Source organism: Oculina patagonica, chromosome 2 (assembly GCF_052425735.1).
Source record: "Oculina patagonica isolate OP01 chromosome 2, crgOcupat, whole genome shotgun sequence".
Classification (NCBI taxonomy): domain Eukaryota; kingdom Metazoa; phylum Cnidaria; class Anthozoa; order Scleractinia; family Oculinidae; genus Oculina; species Oculina patagonica.
Window position 1 is genome coordinate 26,939,860 of NC_135759.1, and position 27,390 is coordinate 26,967,249.

At 38.4% G+C, this 27,390-nt stretch overlaps 1 protein-coding gene across 1 annotated transcript; it reads right to left on the minus strand.

Annotated features, from left to right (window-relative positions):
• Positions 1–2,083: 2,083 nt before the first annotated feature.
• On the minus strand, positions 2,084–27,390 carry LOC144638415 (scavenger receptor cysteine-rich type 1 protein M130-like). Its single transcript, XM_078497615.1, has 8 exons — positions 27,333–27,390; positions 24,119–24,475; positions 19,179–19,517; positions 11,981–12,301; positions 10,956–11,321; positions 9,224–9,580; positions 3,288–3,605; positions 2,084–2,088 (listed from the first exon to the last, which is right to left on the minus strand). Exons 1-8 carry the CDS (start codon positions 27,388–27,390, stop codon positions 2,084–2,086), a joined length of 2,121 nt encoding a protein of 706 aa, XP_078353741.1.

Sequence of the window (27,390 nt, forward strand, 5' to 3'; positions counted from 1 at the left end):
CGGACTAGTAAAACGCGGACTTGTAAAACGAGGACTAGTAAAACGCGGACTTGTAAAACGAGGACTTGTAAAACGAGGGCTTGTTAAGCACGGACTTGTAGAACGCGGACTTGCAAAACAAGCGCTTGTAAATCGGATAAAACTAAACGGTTTAGCGAGCGAAACAATTTGTGTTTGAAGCTCTTGTGTGTTTCTTCGACGGCATATTTCTAGCTTTTTTGAGCACTCTATGGTCTGTTTTAGCGTGGAGATGTTTTTGCAGTATAGCACATGTTCGTTCTGCAAACCCCTACTAAAACAACGGGATTGATGCTATGAGTTGTGTGCATATGTTTCTTTCTTTCCACTACTTGACGTCTGTTGAGTGCAGTCGTTTGTATTGCTCGCACGAGGTAGAACGGGGCCCGTCCAGAAATCAACAGTCAATCGTAAATAAAGGTGACGGGCCTACACGACTCCCACGTTCGTGACATTAGAATATTTGCCGTTAAATGTTTAAATTCGGTCTTTCGACCTCATTTGCTTCTGACTTCTTTCTGAGGGTACTGTTTTAATTTGGGGGCAGTATGTGGTAAATAAAGGTGACGGACCTACACGACTCCTACGTTCGTGACATTAGAACATTTGCCGTTATATGTTCAAATTCGGTCTTTCGACCTTATTTGCTTCTGACTTCTTTCTGAGGTTACTTTTTTTTTGAGACATTATGTATTGAAGAGAGCCGTAAGATGATTGTGGCCAAGGAATTCGAAGTGTCTAGAGGCGTTTTACAAGTCCGCGTTTTACTAGTCCGCGTTTTACTAGTCCAGTCCAGTCTACAAGTTAAAGACACATCAAGACCACCCCACTGTGAATTGCCATAGCACAGACAAAATTATAGTCAATATCTTATGTGTTTTTAAGAGAATTACATAAGAACCAAGGCATGTCTTGTCTTGCCTTACATTGACATGCAATAATTTGGAAATACTAAGCTCGTAACAGTTTAAGACAGAATCCATCAGGAATTTGAGTAACATTAATTTTAGTTACGCAAAAATTGAGCACCAGAATAATTTAAATCCTTGTGTTCTTTCATACCTTGTTAAAGGCTTGACATGTGATAACACCAACATAACACCAACAACAGTTCTTTATCAGTGGGGATTGAAGAAAAAAATGGAAACATCATCACACAGTTGACCCCCATGCAAAAACACTCCAGGATGTCACGGGACTGTTTGGTGTCCGTCTGCCAATTTTTAACTTCACATTAAATTTTCAATATTTCTTAGTTGTCTAAATTTTACTAATTCTTTTAAAAAAACTATCACCTGCCAAACATCCCCAAAAATCACTCAAAAAATTACAAAATACCGCAATACATAGATACATGGGATGAGTGAAGTTTCCTTGGATTCCTTGAAACACCAACAAGATATTTCCGTTTAAGGTGGCTGATAATGGGTTTCAGTATTTCCCAGTCCTTATACTTTGGTTCAGGACTAAAAGCCTTCATCAATTGCTACTACAGTAATGGTATGAAACAAATGTTCAATCATTCATCAACAAGTTGTGATCATTTTCTTGACAATAGTAGTTCCCCGGTAAACAGTTGTAGTACTGTCCCATCAAAGTGCAATGCCTGGAAAATACCGAAAAGCACACGACCTTCAGGTGAAACCGCACCTTACAGTATTACCAATACACTGCACTTTGCTAAGTCTTAAAACTTTACATTGTCTAGTCGTCTACTTCAATCGTTTATTTGTATTGTGTGAGATACATTTATAAATTGAAACCATCATGTCATTAAGTAATAATGCAATCTCGACAACGTTCTAGATATTATATTATGCACACTAATACAGCTCATGCAAGCCCTGTGACTTACACAAACACAGTCGGACTGAGTGCTACTTAAGTAACTGCTTCGTGGTTTCTGCTGTACTGAACCCTGCCTTTCAAGGCAAAGCGCCCGATTTTAAGCTTCTCAAGCTTCTCAATGTTCTTGTTATTATTATAGTTTCAAAATATTATATCAAAGTAACTTTTGCCTAGTGGGACTTGGATCGACCTGCAATAACTGCCCAGTGTAGTCAGTCTATGCTGTACAATAAAAAAGAAGTAAAAATATGAATGCAACCATGGTACGCAAAAAGATGGCGGCTGCCCGGTGGCGGCTGGTACATGTACCCACAGTTCTAAGTGCGCAAAAAACCTAAAAACTTAAAATAGAAACGCCCATAAAAATTCAATAAAATTCAAACTTAGGATACACAATGTTTTAAGTACAGGGACAAATTTCAGAAAATAAAAAATGGCTTTCTTTGTTTGTACTGGCTGTGTTAGGTTCGCAAGGTATTGTGGTAAAATGAACAGCCGCCATCTATTTCTTACGGGAGGATCTGAATGGGGTTTAGCGTTTAGCGTTATTTGCCCATAATTTTTAGTGTTTGCTGTTAAATTGGCCAATTTTTTAATGTTTACTGTTTCCGGAGAAAATACTGTTAAGTGTTTTAGGGTTTTTCGTGAAAAACTGATAGTCCCTTAGCATTGTAAATTGTTATCTGCTCTTCGAAAAGCGGTAATAAAATCACTCATAAACAGTATTCTGGGAAACCTGGTGAATAATGGGGACCAATCTCGTATCAAGAGTCTGCGATCCTTTGGCCAGCAAAGAGGCGAAGTCGAAACATCATGGCGGCATTGAGAGGTTTTCCTTTCGGTGTTGTGCAAGTTCTAGTGAGCTTCTATAGATGCGGGGAGGATTCGGCTTTTGAAAGGCATAGAAGCAGGGTCACCTTTGACCTTTCAAAGCAATACGGCGTGGCAGCCCTCAAGAAACATCTTGAAGTGAAACTTCTTGAAGAGTGAATTACAAGGATTTTTCTTACTGAAGAATTCATACCTTTACACTGTAAAAAATATGTCTTTCACATGTTAATATCACGACGAAAATATTGTCGAACATTTTCGGATAGTCTCCGGACATCGTCGTTACTCTTGGTAGTTCTTCGGCACCCTTCGGGAACTGATCTTCGATAGTCTTCGGGAAATCTTCCGAAATGATTGGGAATCGTTGGAAAATGGCCGAAAACTTCTTGATATACTAAACAAAATAACATTGGCCCTTTTGGAGCCGTGTTTGTTTCTTTCTGGATAAAATTTACTGTTACAGTGTTTTTTTACTGTTAGTGTTAAAATGCCTAAAATTTAACTGTTTCATATTACAGAGGAAAAAATTAAGTGTTGTCGAGGTACCCCCATTCAGACCCTCTTACGATGGATTACTTATTATTTCTTACCTGATTGATATGGTAATTTACACAGGACTGTTGCAGAGGGGTAATAAATTATGCCCAAAACATCTTTTGAACATTCGCCGAAATTGGACTCATTCCCTAGACATCTCACGTTTTCAAACCACACCGGTCCAGTACCGTCACCAAACTGGTCACTGTAACCAATTAAAATAGCTCCAGGATATCCCAACTGACGGCACACCACGTGAGCAGCATTCATGTCCCATCCTGAGTTGCGTACTGTGCCCCAAATTCCTGCGTAAAATACTTCCACTTGTCCAGCATTGTTGATTGGTGCGCCAGCTAGCCTTACTTTTAAATCTAAGAAACCATATATAGTCATATCAGAACAATAATTAAATACCTTTGATTATTTAATTTAAATAGATAAACAAACAAACAAACAAACAAACGAACGATCGAACGCACGAACGGATAAATGAATTACGAAACATTATTTTAGTTAGTTAGTTTGGTTCGTCGATCATTTAACATTACTGAGACCGGTTAAGTTAAAGATCGTTATATTGGTGAAGCGGTAAGATCGATTCTTGACACCATGGAGTTCGCGGAAAGAGAAAATATACCTGGTCTGTTGATATTTATAGATTTTTGAAAGGCTTTTGATACTTTAGAATAGAACTTTTTGTTTAAATGCCTGGATGCTTTCAATTTTGACCCTGAATTTAAGAGTTGGATAAGTACTTTTTATAAGACAAGAAGCATGAGAAGCTTAAAATCGGGCGGTTAATAATTAACTATCCGCTTTGACTTGAAAGGCAGGGTTCAGTACAGCAAAAACCACGAAGCAGTTACTTAAGTAGCACTCAGTCCGACTGGGTTTGCCTAAGTCACACAGTTTGCATGAGCTGTATTAGTGCGCATAACATAATATCTAGAATGTTGTCAAGACTGCATTGTTACTTAATGACATAATGGTCTCAATTAATAAATGTATTTCGCACAATACAAATAAACGATTGAACTAGACGACTAGAAAATATAAATTTTCAGCACTTAGCAAAGTGCAGCCTATTCGCAATACTTTAAGGCGGGTTTCACCTGAAGGCCGTACGCTTTCCGGTATTATCCAGCCATTACACTTTGATGGGACATCATCAGACAGTTGACCCCCACGCAACAGCACTCCAGGTTGTCAGGGGATTGTTTGGTGTCTGTCTACAAATTTTCAACTTCAAATTCTAATTTTAAAACCACATTAAATTTTCAACATTTCTTATTTGTCTAAATTTTACTAATCCTTTGAGAAAAACTATCGCCTCCCAAACATCTCCAAAAATGACCCAAAAAATTACAAAATACGTCAATACGTGGATATATGGCATGGGTGCAGCTTTCTTTGATTCCTTGAAACACGAACGAGGTATTTCCGTTTAAGTTTTATTCTTGCGAGAAAACAATATAAGTCAAAGGTTGCGTGATATAACCAAGCATAGATTTTAATTTTCCCTTCCTTTCCCTCTCCTTAGCCTTTCACCCTACCTGTATATAATAAAGAAGCGTAAAAGCTTTCGCAAATCATGGCTGTCAATAAGTTTTCAAGTTGCCTTCGTGACTTGGAAAGTAGGCGGCAGAGTACTTTTTGAGCGCCAAAGGCGCGAGCCCACTAGGGGGCCTTTCCCGCACAAGAAAAAATTGAAATATTCTTGGTTTTCACATGACGTCATCAAAATTCTAAAATCCAGAATCTCGAGATCCCTGAAGTCCTTAATATATATCTTATTGAAGGTTTTCAGCTCGATAGCATCCGCCGTCTTTAAGATATATCATTTTGAATTTCGGAGTTTCGCGCCACGTATGCTTAAAGAAAATGCCTCATCCTGTTATTTTTAACAATCTAAACAGTTGGGGTTTTACGAGAAGAGTTTATGTGAATGTTTACGTGTTCATGAAGGTGAACTGGCCGCTTTTATAGCAGAAGTAAATGCCAGATGTTTTCATTGATTTTCGGCGGCCATGTTGGAACCCCTTCACACGGACTCCAACATGGCATTTCCATACTGAGCTCTCTAAGTTTGTGTAAAACATTTTGACGGATAACTCAAGTACGGAATACCGTACAGACCTGAGACTTGGACACCTTTACTATCTAGTAATTTTCTTTAACCTGTAATATTCTTAATTTTTTGGACTCGATAGCTTTGGATTTATTTTTTACAAGCGCGTGACAGTGAAAGCCAGTGAAAGATACTTGGAAATGCTATTTTCATCATTTTTCATTTAATGTTTGTATACATTTGCTGCCCGTTTCAGTATCCTTTTTTCTTGGTTTTTCGTTAGTAGACGTACTAATACGTACCAAGCAATTAGAGAATAAGGGAAATTTGCCTTATTTATAATACCATACCAAGTACGATATGCCCTTAGCTTATAAACCGCTAATAAAATAGAACACACTTGATAATAATTCTCTAAGGTTATACACTGTGCAGTACTAACTAACGTACTATAAACGTACTTGATAACAAACACCACGCCTTACTAAGGATTTTACTACAATAAGCATAGAAAGTAATTCTCTAAGGTTATGCACTGTGCAGTACTAACGTACTATGCCTTACTAAGGATTTTACTACAATAAGCATAGAAAGTAATTTCACAATGGTTTGTTCCCAAAACGTTTTTTACTGTACAGCGGGCCTGATTAAGTGGTTAGCGCTCGAGTGTATTTTATCTGAGATTCTGAACAAAATAAATATTTGCGAGCCTAGGCAGGAATTTGTTTATGCAAGTGGGTCAAGGAAAGGGATGACGTTAGTAAGGGAAATTTTCGCTCACTGCTACAGTTCACGCAAACCGCGTGACTCATGTAAACCTCGGACTTGAGTCATCGGATGATACTAAACGGAGAAATACAACCGGATCGATGGCTCTAGCCTTCTCTTTATTTGTATTTATCATGACAACAGGCACGTATAGCCTCGCAGTTGTCAGTTTAGAAAACTCCAACGGGCAAATGCGACGGCTATACGCGTATGTTGCAAATAAATACGCCCTTATTCAAGATTCGGAACCAAATAAATCTTTGCAAGCATAAGCAGGAATTTATCCAGGCATGTGGAGTAAAGCAAAAATTCCATTCAAGTTCGTACCGCCTTGCCAACGTTTTGCTGAAGTCTTGAGAAGTGCCTTATCTAAAATATTTCCAACATGTCTATGCAAACATTCTACTCTTTGTGACAGGCGACTTCGACGGCCAACTATGCAGAAATGAAAATCGATATATTTCTTGCTAAATAAAAAATAGTTTTAAAGTGGAGTCCGGCTCAAAAAATGTACCGACAGGACAAATCACACGGCTATTTGTAGAAAGCAGCAAAACGTGTAGTTTGCGACAAAAGCATTGCGTGGCATGAATGACGTTACCTTTATTTACAAAAATAGCTTGAACTCAGTCAAAACTACTCTAGTTTCACAATTGTGAATATTAGTTGCCTTTAGTCTTTTTTCTCTGTCTTCCCACCCAAGCAAAGAAGAAGGCCTGGTTGCAGATTAGCCCAAAAGTCGACCGAGTGTGCCTGCAACGATTTACTGTCAAATCTGAAATGAAACCCATTGCGATATTCGTGACCCGTAGGTCTTCGACCCGTAGCGGTTTTGCAGCAAGCCCAGGCTATCCCCGTCGTTTTTGGCCGACAGGAGACTATCGACCACGGATACCTGCCACTCTACCATCCGCGACATTATTAGGAACAGAAATCAAGCCAGTAACTGTTGCAAAGGATTTAGGAGTGTATATTGACTCCCATCTGAATTATAATGAACATATCACTAAAACCGTTTCAGACTGCATTCATAAACTAACTAGAGTTAACAGGATAAAGCACCTTTTGGACCAGAAAACCCTGATCTTTCTCATAAATGCCTTTGTATTTAGCAAGTTGTTCTATTGTTCGACGGTTTGGAGTAACACAACCAAAGCGAATATGGGAAAACTCCAGTCAGTTCAAAACTATACTTGTAGGATCGTAGCTGGCTTAAGAAAGTACGATCACATTTCAGGGACCCTGAAATCCCTTCAATGGCTTAGTGTAAAAGATAAATTGCTTTTTAACGACCTAGTAATGGTAAGGAAATGTTTAAATAATGCCACTCCAAGCCATCTTCGTTTTCAGCGACGTTCAATAACACACACACGTAACACCAGGCAGAAAAACGATCTTGAGCTGCCGAAGTGTAGACTAAAGACAGGGCAGAGATCTTTTGCCTACCGTGGAGCGAAGCTCTTTAATAACTTGCCTAAGAACATTAGAGAGACAAATGACCTGAACCTTTTTAAAAAGAGAATTTTTAAACATATTTTAAATTTGTAAATGCCCCTTTAACTGTAATGTATATAATTTTAATTGCGAATTTTTTATTTCAACTATACCCCTTTTTTTCTGATTTTTTTTCTTTTTTCTTCTTTATTGTAAATATTTTTATCTTTTATCTTTTTAATTTCTGTATGGCGGAAGAGCCCCCAAGGGGGAGCTATGCAATAAAGTATGTATGTATGTATGTATGTACCAAAAGGTAAAATATGAATCGGTCTTGTGCCCGATTAGATATTCTGGATATTTAAAGTTGTGTGATAAATAATGGAATGTCATCAGAATACTTTAATCTTACACGTGGAGTCAGGCAAGGTGTCGAGAGTTTAGCGATTGCAGTTAGGGAAAACGTAGAGATAAAAGGAATTGTAATTGAACGTCAAGAAACTAAACTTTTGCAATATGCCGTCGATACAACTGCGGTTCTTTCTGACATAGAGTCAACCCACAAACTTTTTCATTTATTGGACAAATTTAGAAAACTATCAGGTTTAAAGGTCAATAGTTCAAAGACAGAGGAACTGTGGCTAGGCTCTTTGAAAGGAAATTAAATGAAACCGCTTTCAATCAAATTGCCGCAAGATCCTATAAAAGCACTCGGAATCTTCTTCACACACGATAAAAAACTGCTCTATCTGAAGAACTTCTCAGAAAACTTGACAAGATAAAAAATTTGATCAATATCTGGTCTTTTAGAGGATTATCTCTCTACGGGAAGGTTACTATTATCAATACTTTGCTCCTCCCGAAGGTTGTTTACATATCCTCTTTGTTACCTACTCCTGAAAATATAATTAAGGAACTAAACCAATTGATATACAAATTTTTATGGAAAGGTAAAGACAAAGTAACAAGGTTATCAGCGATAAATAATTATGAGTAAGGAGGAATCAAAATGGTTGATATTGAAAGCACGATCAAATCTCTCCGCCCCTCCTAGATGCAAAGAATCTTTAGCGATAATTCCGGCACATGGGAGAAATATTGAGAATATCTTTTAATGGAGGAAGGTGGCTTATATCTTTTCAATTGCAACTACAACATTAAAGATTTGACTATCAATTTCAATTATTACTCTCTCAAAAACACGTCATATTTAAGCCTACGTGATTAGACCGAATGGTAGCGGTAGGTGTTCATTAGAGTTTGGCATATCGGGTGCAAAATAAATCTCAACTTATCTTGTTCCACCCGTTACGTAATGCAGTTGCATTTTCCTTTAAGGGAAAATTATTCATGATTTTTGGCCTATAGATAGATATGTAGATTTGTGGCTGCAAATCTTTAGGTAGGAAAGTTTACAGCAAGCCTTAAGTTTATTATGTTCGAGCTTTGTGACCCATTAGGTCGGAGTTTATCCCGGTTTCCGTGGAATGAAGCGAACGGAACATTACCCCCAACATTCTCCAGTGCCCATTTATACGCCTGAGTAGAGAGTGGCCGACTATAACGCAGTGACGACCCCAGTCAGGGCTCAAAGACTTCAAGCCCCGAGCGCGCAATGCGGAGTAAAGCGTGAAGATATAAGATTGAAAATAAGAGTGAAAGTTCATTGAGATCTATTCAAATTTTTTCTGTATTGACAAATTGTAAATCACAGCCTACCTTTAGATGCGGTAGCATTTCCCTCATTGCATAGAACGCCAGCTGCATCGTTTGGATTTTGATACAAAGCAAGGAGTGGGTCTGTAGCTTTGTCCCATGTTGTCACTGCACAATCTGAGATTTTTGTTTCGTGTCCACTGCATTGTATCCTGTAAATCCACAATGGTCCCTTTACTTTTCCAAACACTGCTCCATTAAAAATCTCTTCGGCAGCAGAATACCCCAGCTGACGGCATACCACGTGACCAACATTAATATCAACATGACCACCTAGTATACCGCCCCAGACTCCTTGGTACATCACCTCGATCGTACCCGCAAAGGGTACACTGGATCCATTTAAACGAAGAGGAAAATCTGCAAGGCAAAATACTTTAAACGCAAAGCTACAGGTATTTTGAAAACATATATGGTTAGCTGGTAGTGCTAATCACGTCTGTGTCTGCCCTCTGAATGAACACATACACTAATTATAGTGACGCTGGACGGTGTTTATGCTTTGACGTAAGGTGAGTGGAGTTTAATTCTTATTGATTGATTAAGTGATTGATTGATTGATTGATTGTTTAAAAGAATGATTGATTGATTGATTGATTGATTGATTGATTGATTGATTGATTGATTCATTCATTCATTTCATTCCGACAAGGATACTTGTCTTTTCAGTTAGTTGTTCATTTTATAAATAAGCTTTTTTGTTTAGCAGGCTTTTTTGGAAAATTATCTGTAGGATTATCAATTACCGGTACTTATTATATTGCTGTGTCCCACAATGACTTGGAACTATCAAATACAACAAATACACGAAATTGATAAGTTAATTATATAGTAATTGGACTGAGCGGTTTAAAATGGTTATAGGAATGAGTGAAGTCCAATTTGGACAACTGCGTAGCGGTAGCCCGATATGTTTAATCACGAGTATGATTACAGACAATTCTGGACGACCCGAAGTCGTGTTACCAATTAATCAAAACTAAGACAAAATGTGAAAATAAATACAGCAATTGGTTAAACGTCTTCATAAATGAAAACATAACAGTTGACTCATTTGTAACGGAAATGCACAGGAAGATGAACTCGATAGTCTATTTTTAACGCTTTTAATGTATTTTGTGGCCTAATTGCGAAAATTTAGTCCAGCCAAATACCTTATTCTCACTAAATTTTGTGAGTATTAAAATCAAGAGCCATATTTGTATAAAATTTCGCGTTTTCGAAAGGAAACTAGAGTTGGAGTGTATTAAATTTCGCGATTTTTTTCTGATCTTCACAGCGATCCGTCTGTCTGTCTGTCTGTCTGTCTGTCTGTCTGTCTGTCTGCCTGTCTGTCTGTCTGTCTGTCTGTCTGTCTGTCTGTCTGTCTGTCTGTCTGTCTGTCTATCTATCTATCTATCTATCTATCTATCTATCTATCTATCTATTTTGATACCCCCTATTCCATTATTGGACGATTGACGAAAATTTAGCGACCTTTTGCCAAGAGGGCAGCTAAATTAGCGTACTGAGAACTTGCAATAAGATCACAGACTGTGAAATTTAATTCGGCGAGTGCACCTATTGTTTCTGCTATAATGAACGTATTTAGGCTGAATTAAAAAGCAGTTAAATTAATTAAACTTGGAGTAAGAACAGTCGCATTCACTCACCTACGTTGATGAAGGCATGTATTATGTTTGGATTAAACGAACGAACAAACGAAAAAAAAAAAATAAATAAACTGATAACTTACCATTGGTTTGGGGAACATCGGGTTTACAAACAACACTTATACCAAAGAAATCAAAGCTTAAATCCCTTGTCAAGTGAGGTTCGCGGTGACTGCAATTCAGTAAATTTGTCTCGTTTCCAAGACAGTAGAGATCATTGCTGTAAAACCACTGGGGCCCAGTTCCCCAGCCAAACACGTGAGCAGTAGTAGCGAAGACACTGTCGGTAAAGTTTAACTGTCTGCATATTACACGAGCTATTTTAGGATCAACGGGGCGTTTCCAATTGAAAATAGATTCGTGGCCGATCGTTCCCCAAACACCATTGATTCGAAGCTCCACTCTACCAGCGTGAGGTACTGAAGAACCTCTCAGTCTCATTTCAAATCCTAGGGACATATAAACAGATTTACCATCACTCTGAGCGGACACCGTCAGACGCCCCTCTGATGCTGTTCAGTTATATTGTTGTCTTCGCTTCAACATACCAAACGGTCAGACTATTAACAATCAACTGGCTGAAAAAAAAAATACTTATGCGCGCTCTCTTTGACTGGTATTGAGTTTTTAATTCGAAGTCTCGATACTTCATGACGTCATCGCGCTCTCCAAGCTAATCCTCCGTAAGAGTAAAGATGGCTTTACAATATCTTGAAACTGACTTAACGCAGCCAACAAATACTTAGAAAGCCATATTGTTGCGAAAATCAACCCGGCACTAACAACAAATTGTGTATCGGCCAGGTTTTAAGTATTTCTGTGCGTTTTTATGAACGCTTTTAGGGTTTTTGTGCTCTAACTGAAGAATTATGGGTAAATGTACCAGTCGCCATCTTCTTTTCTTACGGCCGGATTGTGAAGTCAAAGAAAAAGGATTTCGCACTGTGGAACCAAACAATACGCAGTCAAAAAATTAGATACACGTATATACATCTTAATTCACGCAATATATACCGCCTCCACGTTCTGACGTCATAATCTCCCATCACGCTTTGCAAAAACAAACATGATGGCGTGAGAGAAATTTGACAGCAATCAGTACATTTACCTAAATCAGCCATTCTGTCTTTGCACACAACATTCGCACAATCTTTATATGAAAGATCGGTATAGAAATCCCATGCACATTGGTCCAAATGTGATTCATTTCCGTAACACCTGAAGTTCGTAAACCAGTGTTGAACAGCAGCGGAGCAGAAAAGTCCATATCCTGACAAAGATCCTGTGGAATATCCCAGCTGTCTGCAGACAACTGTTGCATCATTTATGTCCCAGCCGCTACCGCAAATTGTTCCCCATTTACCAGCGTAATAAACCTCCACTCGTCCGATATTTGCTGAGTGCGAACCACGTAGTCTAACGGACATTCCTAGAAAGAAAATATAGCATTGAAAATATCGTGAAAATGATAAAACGTTTTGATGTTTTCATAGCAAGGAGAAGAGACGAGTTCTGGTCGTATTCAGAAATAACTGCCCTTGAACGTGATCTCCAGTAAGAAATAAAACCAATATTACATTAAAATGTATAGTCTTTACAAGTAATGCACCAAAATACACCAAAATTATAGCACAAAAAGGACGAGACGAGGAAAAATTCCTTCAGAATAAAATAAATGATCTGTTCGCGAAAGCGGAAAATAACAGTAACAATAAACAAATCATTTACGAGCTCAACTCGACCACAGCTCGTCTGGACAAGATAATAGCTTACAAAACTCGCGAAACAATTCTTAGAAGCCGTGCTAAATGGCATGAAGAAGGTGAACGTAACAATAAATATTTTTATGGTCTTGAAAAGAGAAATTACTCAAGAAAATTAGTCACTAAATTGAAGCTGAGCGACGGCTCTTTCACAACCAGTCAATTTGACATCTTAGAGGAACAAAAAAAAGTTCTATGAACCTTTATAAATCACATGTATCTCCCCCACAGGTGCGCACGATAACGATGTATTTTTCAATCCAAATAACACTCCCTCCTTAAACGAAGATGAACAAGCTTTATGCGAAAGTGTTATTACAGAAACAGAAGCGCTAACTGCTCTTAAAGATTTCTCTGCAAACAAAACTCCCGGTACGAACGGACTGCCTGTTGAATTTTTTAAAAACTTCTGGTCCGAACTGAAAAGCTCAAATGTTGGTAGCTTTAATTATGCCTTCCATAACTGCTCTCTATCGATATCCCAAAGACGCGCAATTATCTCTCTTATCCCAAAAAAGAATAAGGATAAAACAATTCTGGAAAATCTTAGACCGATCTGTTAAATGTGGATTATAAAATCCTCACCAAGGTTTTAGCTAAACGCTTAGAAAACGTTCTACCGTAACTAGCAAATCCTGACCAAACAGGCTATGTAAAAGGACGTTATATCGGCGAAAACATTAGACTAAATACAAGATCTAATGTTCTACACCGACAAAGAAAATCTGCCAGGAATTGCCGTCTTTCTTGATTTTCGCAAAGCGTTCGACACCATTGAGTGGCATTACTTAGAAAAGGTCCTTATCCATTTTAATTTTGGCGCTAATTTTTTACAATGGTTTCAAACTCTTCACACTGATATCTCCAGCTGCGTTTTAAACAACGGGCACGCTTCACACTTTTGAGACAGGGCTGTCCATTATCAGGTTTACTTTCTGTTATTGGCTTTGAACTTTTTGCCAGAGCCATCAAACGTGATGAACGTGAAGGTATCAGAATCGGAGAAAAATAAATAAAAACCACTATGTACATGTATGCAGACGGTACTACCGTTTTTGTGAGCGACCTCAACTCAATAGAACATTTACTACATATGCTAAATAAATTCGCTTCTACTTCCGGTTTACAGGTCAATACGTCAAAAGCCGAAGCTATGTAGTTGGGTTGTTGGAGAGACAGACAAGACACCCCATCTAATTTTAACTGGCCACAAGAACTTATTTGTGCGCTCGGCGTTTTTTTCTCGTACGACTCACCCAAAGCAGACAAATTAAACTTTGGCGACAAGATACGCAACATGGAAAAAATTTTGAATGTATGGAAATGCAGAAAACTGACATTAGTCGGAAGGATTAACATTGTAAAAACTTAAGCACTGTCAAAACTGTACGTACCACCTCATGTTGTTGATAAACCAACAATTTGTTTTTCAATTTTATTTGGGAGGGTAAACCTCCGAAAATAAAAAGAGCCACAATTATAGGCGAGAAAAGCGATGGTGGTCTTAAGATGATAGATTATGGTATAATGGAAACTACCCTAAAAATCGCATGGATTACAAGAATTACAACAAAACTCTGATGGTGGCTGGAAAGTCATACCGGAATATTTGCTGAGCCACCTCGGTGGCCTTGCCTTTTATATCAAACTGCCGTTATGATATAAAGCTACTTCAGTTACACAATTTACCTCCTTTTTATTGCTCGGTACTGAAATACTTGCAAGATTACAGATCAGATTTTACTGATGACAGTGAACAGATCCATAATGAAATTATTAGGAACAATAGTAGGATAGTAATAGACAAAAAAAAACAATTTTCTTCAAAAACTGGTTCCAAAACGGAATCTTACGCCTGCAGGGCCTGCTTGATGTTGACTCCACCTTTCTATACACTGACAAATTTCAACAAAAATTTTTGATAGATGTTCCCTTTATCACATGTTATGGACTGATAAATTCTATCCCCGCTAGTTGGAGGCGTAAACTTAAAACCACAGATCCTCTCAACCTTAATCAAATGGACATGTTTGAACCCCCTGCCAAAAATATCACTACTGCGGCCATCCTAGACCATTTCTTTCAACCACCTTCAGCTGAGACTAAAATTTTACGTTATGGCTTTACTAAAGGAGGCCTGACAAATGCCTATATGATGCCTTTCTTAACAACGCGAGAGGTTAAATTACAAATGTTCCAGTACAAAATTACACAAAACATCCTTCCAACGAGAATTTTTCTGTTTCGTAGAGGTTGTCTGAGTCCGATCTTTGTCGCACTTGCCAGGCCGTGCCAGAAACCCTTCCGCATATGCTCTTCCAGAGTAATGTAGTCTCTGCGTTTTGGAATGCTTTCCAAATTTGGTGGTGTGGAAAAACTAGTCAGAATTCGAACTCAATGAACGTAATATAATATATGGACATAGGCGTACGGGCACCTTCGGACCTGGGGGGGCGGAAACCTTATTGCCCGAAAAAAAATGACATGCGTTGAAAGCGAATTAGAGAGGCATATAGAATGGACAACAAAACGTGCATTGAAATAGTTGTGCACCTTGCCTTCTTAAAGCTCTCTAATTAATTTCGTGGCGTTGTCCGTAGATGTCAATGCACAACCTCGTTCCCAGCGTCTCTCATCTTCCCGCCCCCAATGCACTGAATCCTTTTTCTTCGGAAATATTTTATTTATTCACTCTAGTTCAGAAAAAAATTAAAGTATTTTTGGGGAGCCAATTTACATTGTTTTCGCCCACTTGAAAGTTATAGAAAAGTGGTTGAAACATTCAGGCGTAAATGGGTTAAAACATTTCGTTGAAAGTTTTAGGCTAGCCATTAGAACTAACTAAACGTTTGGGTCAAAAGCATTATCAGAGCATTAGCTTCATCACATCTAGCGATCTGTAACAGCTTTGTTTCAAAGTCTTACACGGGATCCACCGTGCGCAAACTCTCAAGCTATGGAAAATCCTAACTTCTGGTCGCCCTCGTCAATTTCCCACTCACTTCAAAATGATTACTACTGAATCAAACTGAGGGGTCAGGCAGAATTTTCGAGAAAAATCGAACATCATTATAGCAATTTGCGAGAGGAAACGAAAGCAGACAAGAAATGAGAAATTTAGACTTCTGAACCACAAAGTTTGGTATATTTCCAATACTTTTTTGCTGATGTAATTCGTTTTGAACATAACTTTGAGATTTGTCGGCTTATTTTCAATTTTTTCTCTGGCTTATTGCCCGAATTCTGAGCATTTTGCCCGAAAATTTTCGGCGCTGGGGGGGCTGCAGCCCCCCTCGCCCCCCCGCCTCGTACGCCTATGTATATGGATGGTACAACAACAATCAGTTCAGAGATCTCTTAAATTAAGTCACACTTGTCGCTAAATACTTTATATTCTGCTGCTTTCAAGACGATTATTCTATAAATTTTGACAGCTTTCCCCCTTTCTTAAGTATCAGCATTGTTCCCCTTAGGCAAATTGACATTAAAAATTAATAAACAACTGGAGGAATTATATAGGAAGTGGAAGAATTTCATTTAACTTTTTTCATTTATTTTATTTATTTAATTATTTACGTTTAGATCTTTTAGATCCTTGTTCTTTTTTTCCTTTTTCTTTTAGCTGATACAATGTTAATCCAAAACTACTGCTTTTTAAACGTAAACCACCTGTTGTATCCTATATTGTCTAGCTGTATGTGTATTAAAGATTGTTTTTGCTACCTTTTATTTTATTAACCGTTATATAATTCTCTTGTATTATTTTGTGTGTCAATAAAGTATAAAAAAAATTAAATAAAAAAAAGTTCAGCAAAAGCAAACATGAAACTAAGGGCTAAAGAGCGATCAATAACTATTATTAATATATAGATTTAGGCAAGCCTAAAAGCGGAACTCCCCATATATTTTAACAATGTTTCCATTCGGATAAATATGCGGTCAAAGCTAATATGTTTCCATTCGGATAAATATGCGGTCAAAGCTAGCCCATAGGTGCAAGACAAATTTAAATCGATCATCATTAAAATGAGTTTCTTACGGTACAACAAAAATAATAATCTCGAGGCAGAACAACTCATGGCCTCGTAAAAATTAATTAAGAGTTATTAATTCTCTGCTTTCTAAGAAAAGAAAGAAATATATATGCTGGCCGGCAAGACAAAATTAAATCGATAATGGTTAAAATGAATGACTTACGGTACAACAAAAATATCAATCTCAAGGCAGAACAACTCAAGGCCTCGTAAAAATTAATTAAAAATTCTCTGCTTTCTAAGAATAGAAAATAGTTTCGCGATCCCCTTATCGACATCAATATATTTTGTAGACAAATATTCCCGTCTCTTTCTTGCCTGTATTTGCACTCAAATGGGTTGCTCACGTACGCAAATTTAAAACTTATCTGAGATAAATCGGTGGTTATTTTTTTTTATTTCTTACCGAGTGCACAGTTTAAACAAATTTTAACGTATACTAAATCATCTCTATTCAGCGTAGTTATTCAGTGTAAAAGTGAGCTTTTCTTAGGCAAAAAAAACCTGAGTCAGTTTGTATTCACACCTCGCGCTCGGTGGGGTAAACATAAATTTCAGAACAACTTTAGTTTAAATAAATTAATTTTGTTCGAGCTTTCTGCTTTGTCGAAACGTCACTTAAACTGTATTAATTTTTTTTCTGCCGAGAAAATTTGCGGCTGAAAGTCGGAATATCACATCAATAAGAAATAAACTCTCATCTGACAGAACATCACGGCAAGGGAATTGAATTCGAATACCACTATACCACCAAATAAAATGATCTCGTAAACAGATTAACGAATATTTTCGCTTCTAGCTTATAATTAGTGAAGCCTAAGTGAAGACTTTCTGCGTGAGGAAATAGGAGACATCTGCAGGCATGCTCAGTACAGTGGAACCCCGATATAACGACATGCCAAGGGAGCAGTAAAATTATATCGTTATATCGAAGAATCGTTATATCGAAACTCCCGATATAACGATATGGCCGTAAAATAACCGAAAATATCGTTATATCGGGGTAAACCTAAAAAGTACTTTTTACTACATATTAGAGGAGGATAAAGATAATAGTTTTGATAAGAAGGCGTAGGACACAGTATCATACTCGTATATAATCGCACAAAGCTGCTTTTAGAAACGTTAGAGATGACTCGATTACCGTTACCGTTGCATTAAATTCGATGTACTGATAATATCATTGTATCGGGAGGATTTTACGTTCGGTCCGCTAAATTCTCATCGTTATATATCGGGAATATCGTTATATCGGAGATCGTTATATCGGGGTTCCGTCCCATACATTTTACTGTACCTTTTGCCGGGACATAGAATATTCATCGTTATATCGGGAATATCGTTATATCGAGGATATCGGGGTTCCACTGTATAGCGTGGCATTACATACACTATTTAAGAAATAGAAAACATGTTCCGTGTTTCTATCGAGTTATAGAAACACGAGTGGAAGTTTGGGAGAACGAGAAATGCTGTGGGAACACGAGTCGATAGACGAGTGTTTCCACAGCTTTTTCGAGTTCTCCCAAACTTTCACGAGTGTTTCTATAACTCGATAGAAACACGGAAAACATGTTTTCTATTTCTTTTAGAAAACAGCACAAAGAAAATAACGCACAACAAAGTAATATTTAGCGCTTTATTTAACATTAAAACGTAGATTCTCTTCACCTCGCGGTTTTACGTCATCAACAGTAATCAACCAATCATAGTACGGGAGTCGATGAACAGAAATAAATCAACTGTTCAACATTTGCTTCAAGGCTAAAATTCACCGTTGTTTGGCCAAACAAACAAAGAAAACAGGCCCCAAAGTTAACGTAATTATGAGAAATAACTAAGTCGATGGTTTAACTGAAGTCCAGCACTGGAAGGAGTCAAGAATTGTGGTTTTATTTCGGTTCATCGAACTAACCGACTTTAACGGCTATTTTTCACTGATGAAGGGACAGAAGTCCCGAAACGTCTGGCTTTATTATGTGATTAACCGAATGGTTTGACGACCGACGATCGAGCGACTCGAACCTTGGAGGTGAAAGTGAATTATTTTTCTGTTAAAAGAAGTTTGACTCGGCATTCTGGACGAATATCTTGTCCAGTTGAGGAGCTGTGAATACTTCTGAAGTGCTGCAAAGCCTAGAATGGAGTGAAGTTGCGCCAATTCATATACTTCTTTGAAAGGTCAGCCGCTTCGATAATTTCTTTCACAGACTATTTTTGAATGTGTAGCGGGCTCTGTAAACATCTTACTCGCTTGTTTTAAAATTTGCAAATATTTGTTTAGTCTTAACCTGGTTTTTGTCAGCTGTGACATTAAAATTTGGCACAATTATTAGTTGTTATTTTTGCATTGCTTATTTTAGCGCCGTGAATATTGATTGCCGTGTCTACGACAACTGTCTGTGTCTCCATCGAGTTATAGAAACACAATTTTTAACCAATCAGCGCACGTATTTACTTTGTGCTATTTTCTAATCAAACATAAATGGGAGCGAATTTCACACATTACCATTTGGAACGGATCCACTCTTGCAAATAACACCGGCAACGTACCAACGGCTTCGCAATTGAGATTTGAATCCAATCCCATCATGAGAGCAACTCATCAAATTGTTCTCGTTCCCAGAGCATCGTAGATTAGTGAGCCACACTGGACCGCTGATAGGACCATAAACGACGTTCGTCAAAGCTGCTTCTGCGCCAGCTTGGTAACCAAGCTGCCGACAAGCTACTGTTGAAGCATTAATATCCCAGTTGCGTCTGCCGATTGCTCCCCAGATCCCTTGGTACAACACCTCCACCCGACCAGCGTTAGGAACTGAGGATCCTTGAAGCCGAATTGGAATATCTAACGGAGGGACAAGAAAACAAACTATCAGAATATCTAGTATATTGCATGAGTACAGCTAGAAATTGAAACTGATGCACGTGTGCGCAGAGATATGAAATTTATCTTTGAGAGTTCACTCAAAGAGAAACTTCATGGCTCCAAACAGCAGTACGGTGTGCTGTATAACATGATTCAGGTGACTTTCCAAAGGTCTGGACAAAACAACAATCGCGGGCGGCTCGCGGGAATTCAGATCTTGGCATTCTTAGTCGCTGTCATTTGAACATTTCTGATCGTTCCAGAGCAGGAGAGGCGGGGTGATGGGGAAGGGGGCGGTATAACAGTGCCGGAAAACGGTGAAATCGTGCGTTAAGTAAGCCGTGGCTAAGAAATAGGTATCCAAAAACTTAGTTTTTTCTGGGAAAGATATTTTTATATTAATGCACGCGAGTGGAATGCGAACAGAGGAGTTTGCGCCTGATATTTCACGCCACCGAGTTATTTTTGCATTTCAGCCAAATGTTTTCACTGATGTTTCACTTCACTGAGAAATCATTCGGCGGCGTGGAATATCAATCGAAACATTTTTCAGAGTTTACATTCAACAACCGAGAAAATGGTAAATCATCTCGGAATCGTTGGGATACCTTTTATTATTATCAATACAGGCGGCCAAATTGAAAACCGCCCTCTTGAAAACACGTGCTTTGCGGGCCGCAAATGACTCCTAGCGGGCCGTTAATGCATTGATTGGTTCTCGGTTCATCGTCCGATTACTTTTAACCAATCAGCTTCGCTGCCGCGGGAAAAGCATTCAGGTGCGTACGCGTACTGCAGGCTTTCACAGCCTCGAACAGTTTCTCACTGAGCGAATTGTGATCGGAAAGAAAAATCAATGTCTATTTATTGTAAATGGAGCACAATGCAGCCAAAAAAGTCGGATTTAGAAGCAAATGCACAACGCGAAGAGACAAAGAGAGCAACTTTTTGTTGTCTTGCGAGAAACAAAACATAGTTGACTTGAATTATGTATCTCCGGTCGAGCTAATTTAGCTATAGTATTGCAGGAATTTTACACCGAAGTTCAATTGGAAAATGTAAGTTTGTAAAGTATTATTATCCATGAATCAACCCGTTGCTCATTATTTTCAGAGACACTGTAGCTTGCTCTTTTATACTACAACTATACAATAAGACATAGGCCTCAACCGCGTTCAAACGTCAGAAATATGCAAAAAATAAGAAAAGTACTTTAAAGATACGGTTTTAATTTTCACAGTTCAAAGTTCGATGCATTACCGGGATCCTAGCGATTTACTAAGTTTTTTGGAGCTTTACTAAAAAAAGTTCTACGTGTTTGAAAGTAGCGATATGCGGACTTGTCGGCGCCATTTTGTTAAAGCACTTTGGTTCGGATGCGGAACATTTAAAAAGTAAAAACACTCGTTTACCTGAGAAAATGGGAATATGTTTACACTAGATAACTATTTTATATCCTGGCTCATACTAACACTTCATAATGAACGAAATCTCCGAAATAGGAAGAAAAGCTGCATGAGAAGTTTGACCGCGGTGAAACATAGGCCTCAGTAGTATCGTGTAAAATTTTCTTTCCGACGAATTGAAGTACCGGTACTAATAAAATGACTTTTTTCGGGAATATTGTTTATTTGCTCTCTTGTAGTGTCATTTGTGGCCCTTGCGCTTCGAGCTCGGGCCGTAAATGACACTACGCGGGCGCTAATAATCAATATTCCCTCAAAAATTCATTTTATTCCCTTATTAGTATAATTTGCAAAACCCTACTTTTGCCAGAGCGTTAGCCGTTATCACCCGGTTTTCTTTTTCCATTAGCATAGTTAATAAAGGAAAATGCCTGTTAAGGTCAGTAAACTTCAAAGGGGCAAACAAGATGCAAATATGTTTTTACGACCGTGCACAATCTTTTATTTTAAACACCGTGCATAAATTACGTAACAGGGACGTTTCTTTTGGTTAGTTGCTTAGACAGAAGTAAACAACTATTGTGTGAACTAAACAAAGAACTGTTAAGCTATTCACCATGCCCTTAGGAACCATTTGATTGCTAAAGCTCACACTCGGTTGCCCGGCACCGTTATGTCGCGCTTCTAAGTCGTTCCGCAAAGGCAGGGGGGAGGGGAAGGGGCAGAAACATAGACACGTGGACTGTGACCGAAAAGCGATGTTCTCACAACTTGCAACGCCATCATTTCACGATCTAGTCAGCGGTTTTTGGACGATGGTGCAGCAGGCAATCTTTTCTTCTGCGCAAAATGGAAGATATGGCAACCGCGACTACGATGCCGTCGATGCAGTGACTATAAAACTAAAAATGTCCTGTTTTTATCCCAAAATTTCGTCATCGTCGTGTAGTTATAAAAACGCAGGATTTTGTGATGTCGCGTTACTTTTTAGCGCTGAAATGCAAATTATTGTGCCACGGTTTTCAAAGTACTTAGGGATCAAAAATGACCTAAAACAAAGAACGACCAATTCAACAAACAGCCTCGAAAAAATAAAGCAAGAACAATAGCCTCGACCGGCACAGGAAAATTTGGTCGCCATGTTTTCATTACCATTTCGTAATGGTTGGATTCCACAACAAACACCACATGTTGACAACACGAACCTTTCTAGATACATTTTTTAGTTACTTCCGGAGAAATTTTCGCTGTTTTAAAGACACAACTTACAAAACTTCTTTTATTGCTATAAAAAAGTAACCGAACTCTCCCACTGGCCGCCATGTTGTTGAAATTGTTTTGTCAAGTTCAAAATGAGAGGGACGCCATTTTGGTCATTTGCTCTTTAGCAAGAAGAGAGAGACTGGGAACCAGTTTGGAACAACAATACAACCCAAATATAGGGTTTTACCTACACCCAAATATGGTTAAAAAAAGTCCCTTACGCAGAAGTTGAGATTTTTTCTGCTATACACGCGGCTCTATGATTCTGCCCCCGAGTCAGCCTCGCCTCTTGGCTCGGCTGCCTCCTTGGCAATAAATGTTTAAAATAATTTAACTTTACTGAATATACCAACACCAAATCTTCTAAGATCCTTTACACAACTGATTTTTTACTTTATTAAGTTTTGAGATTCGTTTCCTTATTTTTTTCTTTCTCTGACTTTAGCACTCAGCATTTCACAAACAGTACATGACCAGAAGCATTTTCGGTCTGTCTTTCATTACTCTCTTTTTACAACCGCTTACACCACGCTATTGAACCAAGTTGACATTCTTATTATTATTGTGCAACTAAGATTTCGTTGCAATTGCAATTTATTAACAGAATAAATAGAGGAATATACATCGTTGCCTGGAGATACGAAATTTATCTTCTCGTGTTCAAATCGATATCTCTCTCATTCGCTGCGCTCACTCGTGAGATATCGATTTGAACAAGAAGACTCCTTCATCTCCGAACGACGATAGTATATTCCTCTATTTATTCTGTTGATAAATTGCAATTGCAACAATCTTGGTAATAATAATAAGAATGTCAACCTGATTCCGGTAGCATTGGTGTAAGCGGTTGTAAAAGAGGTAATGAAAGACGAACCGAAAATGCTTCTGGTCATGTACTGTTGTGAAATGCTAAAGTCAGAAAAGAAAAATAAAAAACGAATCTCAAAACTTTAATAAAGTAAAAAATCAGTTGCCTGTAAAGGATCTTAGAAAATTTGGTGTAGTATATTCAGTAAAGTTAAATTATTTTAAACATTTATTGCCAAGTACAGCCGAAATAGAAAACGTGCGAGGCTGCCTCCTTGGCAATAAATGTTTAAAATAATTTAACTTTACTGAATATACCAACACCAAATCTTCTAAGATCCTTTACACAACTGATTTTTTACTTTATTAAGTTTTGAGATTCGTTTCCTTATTTTTTTCTTTCTCTGACTTTAGCACTCAGCATTTCACAAACAGTACATGACCAGAAGCATTTTCGGTCTGTCTTTCATTACTCTCTTTTTACAACCGCTTACACCACGCTATTGAACCAAGTTGACATTCTTATTATTATTGTGCAACTAAGATTTCGTTGCAATTGCAATTTATTAACAGAATAAATAGAGGAATATACATCGTTGCCTGGAGATACGAAATTTATCTTCTCGTGTTCAAATCGATATCTCTCTCATTCGCTGCGCTCACTCGTGAGATATCGATTTGAACAAGAGAAAATAAATTTCATATCTCCAAGCAACCATATATTATCCTGTTTATATATTATATAAACCTTATAATTACGTTTTCAACAATAATTACGTTTTCCCAAGACTTCCAAAAAATTTCAAAATGTTGTCCTAAGGTCGTACGAATATTTCCGAACTTTTCCAAAGGTTTCCGAACATTGCCAAAGATTGCCGAGGAACCTCCGAAGATGTTTCGACTTAATATCGATTAACTTTGACAGTCAGCATTGAAACAGGGCAAACATGTCAGGAAACGTTTCGAAATCGATATCTTCATATGTGAAAGAAATCATATCTTTTACAGTGTAAAGATATGATTTTTTGCAGCGAGAGAAATCCTGGTAATTCACTCTAGTTTATATTTTAAATAGAAACAATACATTTTACACGAGGCACTTACCGCTGTCACTAGGATCGGAATAGCCTGTCTTACAAATCACTCCCACTTCATAACCGCTATACACTCTACTATTGACCCAATTACGATACCGACATTGTTGTATGGTCTTCTCACTACCCGTACATTTTACATCATTCATTAGGACTGGTCCCGAACCGACTCCAAACGGTGAATAACTCAAAGCTGTAATGGCTCCTGGGAAGCCAAGCTGCCTGCATACCACGGTAGCCTCTTTTTGAGTCCACTTCCAATTTGGCGAAAGTGGATGTTGCATGACCCGTCCCCAAACTCCATGAGAAAATACTTCAACGCGGCCAGCGTAAGACGCGTTATGGCCACTAAGACGGATCTTCGTATCTGAAGAGTAAAGTTGGTACTTGTCATTAGGTACAAAGTTTACCTCAGGGTTTATGTCTGTTCCTCTATGTCAGGAGGTTATTAATTTCCTTTTTTTGTCGACGTATATCAAACAAGAGACAACTGATTTTATCATAACAGAATTATACTTTGCGCTCTTACTATAGCCTTACATATCTCTTGTACACCAATGAACAACTTGAACAACAACTTTCGTGTTCTTTTTGAGTGACCCGGGGGCCGTTTAAAATATAACTGATGTTTTACAACTAGCAAGTTTTTACAACCTTAACTAGCAAAGCTCCGCTGCATAACATTGTTAAAAAGGGCCGGATTGATTTTCTTAAAGTTGTCCTACACCGAGAAATAAATCGTGTTTAAGATATTACTAAAAATAGCCCAAAATGACGAGAAATTCAAATTTCAAAAGGTTATATCTTTTAAATGGTTAGACATATTACTTTTTTCTATTTGTAGCTTTTTTTGTGGCAAGTCCTTTGAGAAAACTTTATTAGTTATCCCATAGTAATAAAAATACATTTTGTCGTCAATTTGGTGATGTCGTTTTCCCGCCAAAAATGTCGAAATCTGAAAAAAACTAATACCATAGGATTCAGTGTAGTAAATCAAAAGTTCTATAATGTTGTAAAGTTTCAGATTAATTGCATAAAAGCTCTAAAAGTTATAACTACCCCGACACTTTCGAGGTCTTATATATGCCCACTGTGAATTTTTCACAGCCCTACTTTACCGCCAGTGCTATCCTCTCAACTGAGAACATCTGCTTTCTGGTGAAATTAGTTTTCTGCTAGTTTAGTGCACTGGTCTGTACAGGCCAATCCTCTTGCTTTTGTTCCAATACCGCTCCGACACCAACTGGCGAGGCATCTGTAGTGACACGGGTCTCTGCTCCGGCCTTGCCTGTCCATAACTGGTGCCTGCGTCAGCTGCATTTGTACTGCTTGGAAAGCATTCTCTTCAGCAGTGCCTTTTTCCACTTGGCATTTGATTTGGTGAGATCCCACAGTGGGCTGCCAATGATCGCGAAGTTTGGGATAACCTTGAAGAATATTGTACCAAAACAAGGAAGCTTCGCAAATCTGATTGGATTGGCCTTTTGCTTGCACAATAACTTCAAAAAGTTGTCACCAGATACTTGAAATCCCTTGTCAGTTAACACGTTACCAAGGTACTCCATGCTACTCATACCTATCTGGCACTTTCGTAGTTCAGTGTTAAACCACTCTGTTATAATTTTTTGATCACTTGAATCAGCCTTCCATCATGCTCTTCTTCAGAAGCGCCATCTGCACGGAACATTGAATATTGTGAGCACCAGAGCAATCTTTGATCACCTGGCAGATGAGTTGTTGGAATTTTTTTCAGTGGCCATATTGACACAAAATAACAAATGTTTGTCTCCAGAGCAAGCTCTACTTGATGAAATGCCATGTTCAAATCCTGACTTGGAGAATACTTTTGCCCCTGAAACTTCCAGTGGTAGGCACAGGGTGTTTCTCTCTCAGTATTGTTCGATTGGCCTGCCTCATGTCTAAGCATATGCACACAAGCGGGTTAATCCAACTTGTTGGCCCACCAACGTTTTTTATCACATCAAGTAGTTCAAGTTCCTCTAGTTTGTCAAAGACCTTAATTGTTCGTTGCTGATCATGAACGGAATTCTTCGCATGGCTTGAGCAACCAGGGTGACTCTTTCGTCCTTATGCAGTTTTAGTTGAAAATTTTTTCAATTTTTTAAGGCCAGTAAACACTTGTGGGTACTTTCCCTTTAGGGCAGCCTTCTTAAGAGTGACGTTTTTAAGATTCACAAGCATTTACAGATACAGCTTCTTTGAGGACACTTAATTCTTCAGAAGAGCTTTTGTCCACTAACGTTTCTGCGGTGCCCGGAAATAATAAGAACTCAGCTTTCAACGACGTTTGTGTATCAGGTACACAAATATTCAAAATGCATTTTGTACTAAGCTTGAAAGGCTCCTTAGATGCATAAGCATAAACTTTTCTGTCAGTGTCCAACAACGCTAGCCTTCTTTTGGACACTTGCTCAGGTAGCACCTGAGTCTATGATGACATTGACAGGTTCACTTTCAATCATAAGAGCTAAAGTGTTTGACTCACCCTCTGAAGCGCTGAAGACATAGAATCCGTCAACCTTATTGACTTCGCTTCCTTCCTCGTCACCTTGGTCAGGTTGGTCGCCTATGTTTCGTACACCTTCTCGTTTTCCTCCGGATTTGCATCTTCCCTTGTACTGTTTATCCTGTTTCGTGTGATAACAGACATTTATGTGCCCACGATTTCTACATTTGCAGCACGTATGTTTACGAGAACCCTGACATTCTTTTCCCATGTGATTCGGCTTATCGCATATATGCATCTTCAACATTTGCACTGCCATGGCTGCTTGGTCTTCGCCCCTTTGTCGCCCTTACTTTGGTCTTCTCAGGTACAATGAGAACCATAGTATCCTATGGCGCACGGCATAGCCCGTGATTCGAGGGATGTGACTCCTCTCCTTTGTAAATAACACTGCCAGAACATTCGGCAAATCCATTACAGTCTCCGTACTTTGTTCCTCATCTTTATTTAGTATAAAATTTGCTGCGACAATGGCTGCAAGGACAGCCTCTTCGTCGTCCGCCATATTTGTTGCGCAATGTTTACTCGTACCAGAACCGCGCATATCATCTCGACTTCATGGGCGTTTTTTTTTAATGCAGGCAATCCGAATTATTCCTAGCATTCTGTACCAACCATTCTTATTCCAGAATTGTGGGTAAAAAAAATGCGCCCTAACTATCTAACTAACTATTGTAACAAAAAAACCTTAACTCACCCCTGGCAGAGTAGAATAGCACAAGCCTTATAAACGTCAATGCTGACAAAGAGATCAT

Coding starts and splice junctions, on each gene's coding strand:
- LOC144638415 (XM_078497615.1), bottom strand. CDS start 27,390: ATGATCTCTTTGTCAGCATTGACGTTTATAAGGCTTGTGCTATTCTAC. Junction 12,302..19,178: donor GAGTGGATCCGTTCCAAATG/GTAATGTGTGAA, acceptor TTTTCTTTCTAG/GAATGTCCGTTAGACTACGT. Junction 11,322..11,980: donor AGACAGAATGGCTGATTTAG/GTAAATGTACTG, acceptor ATATGTCCCTAG/GATTTGAAATGAGACTGAGA.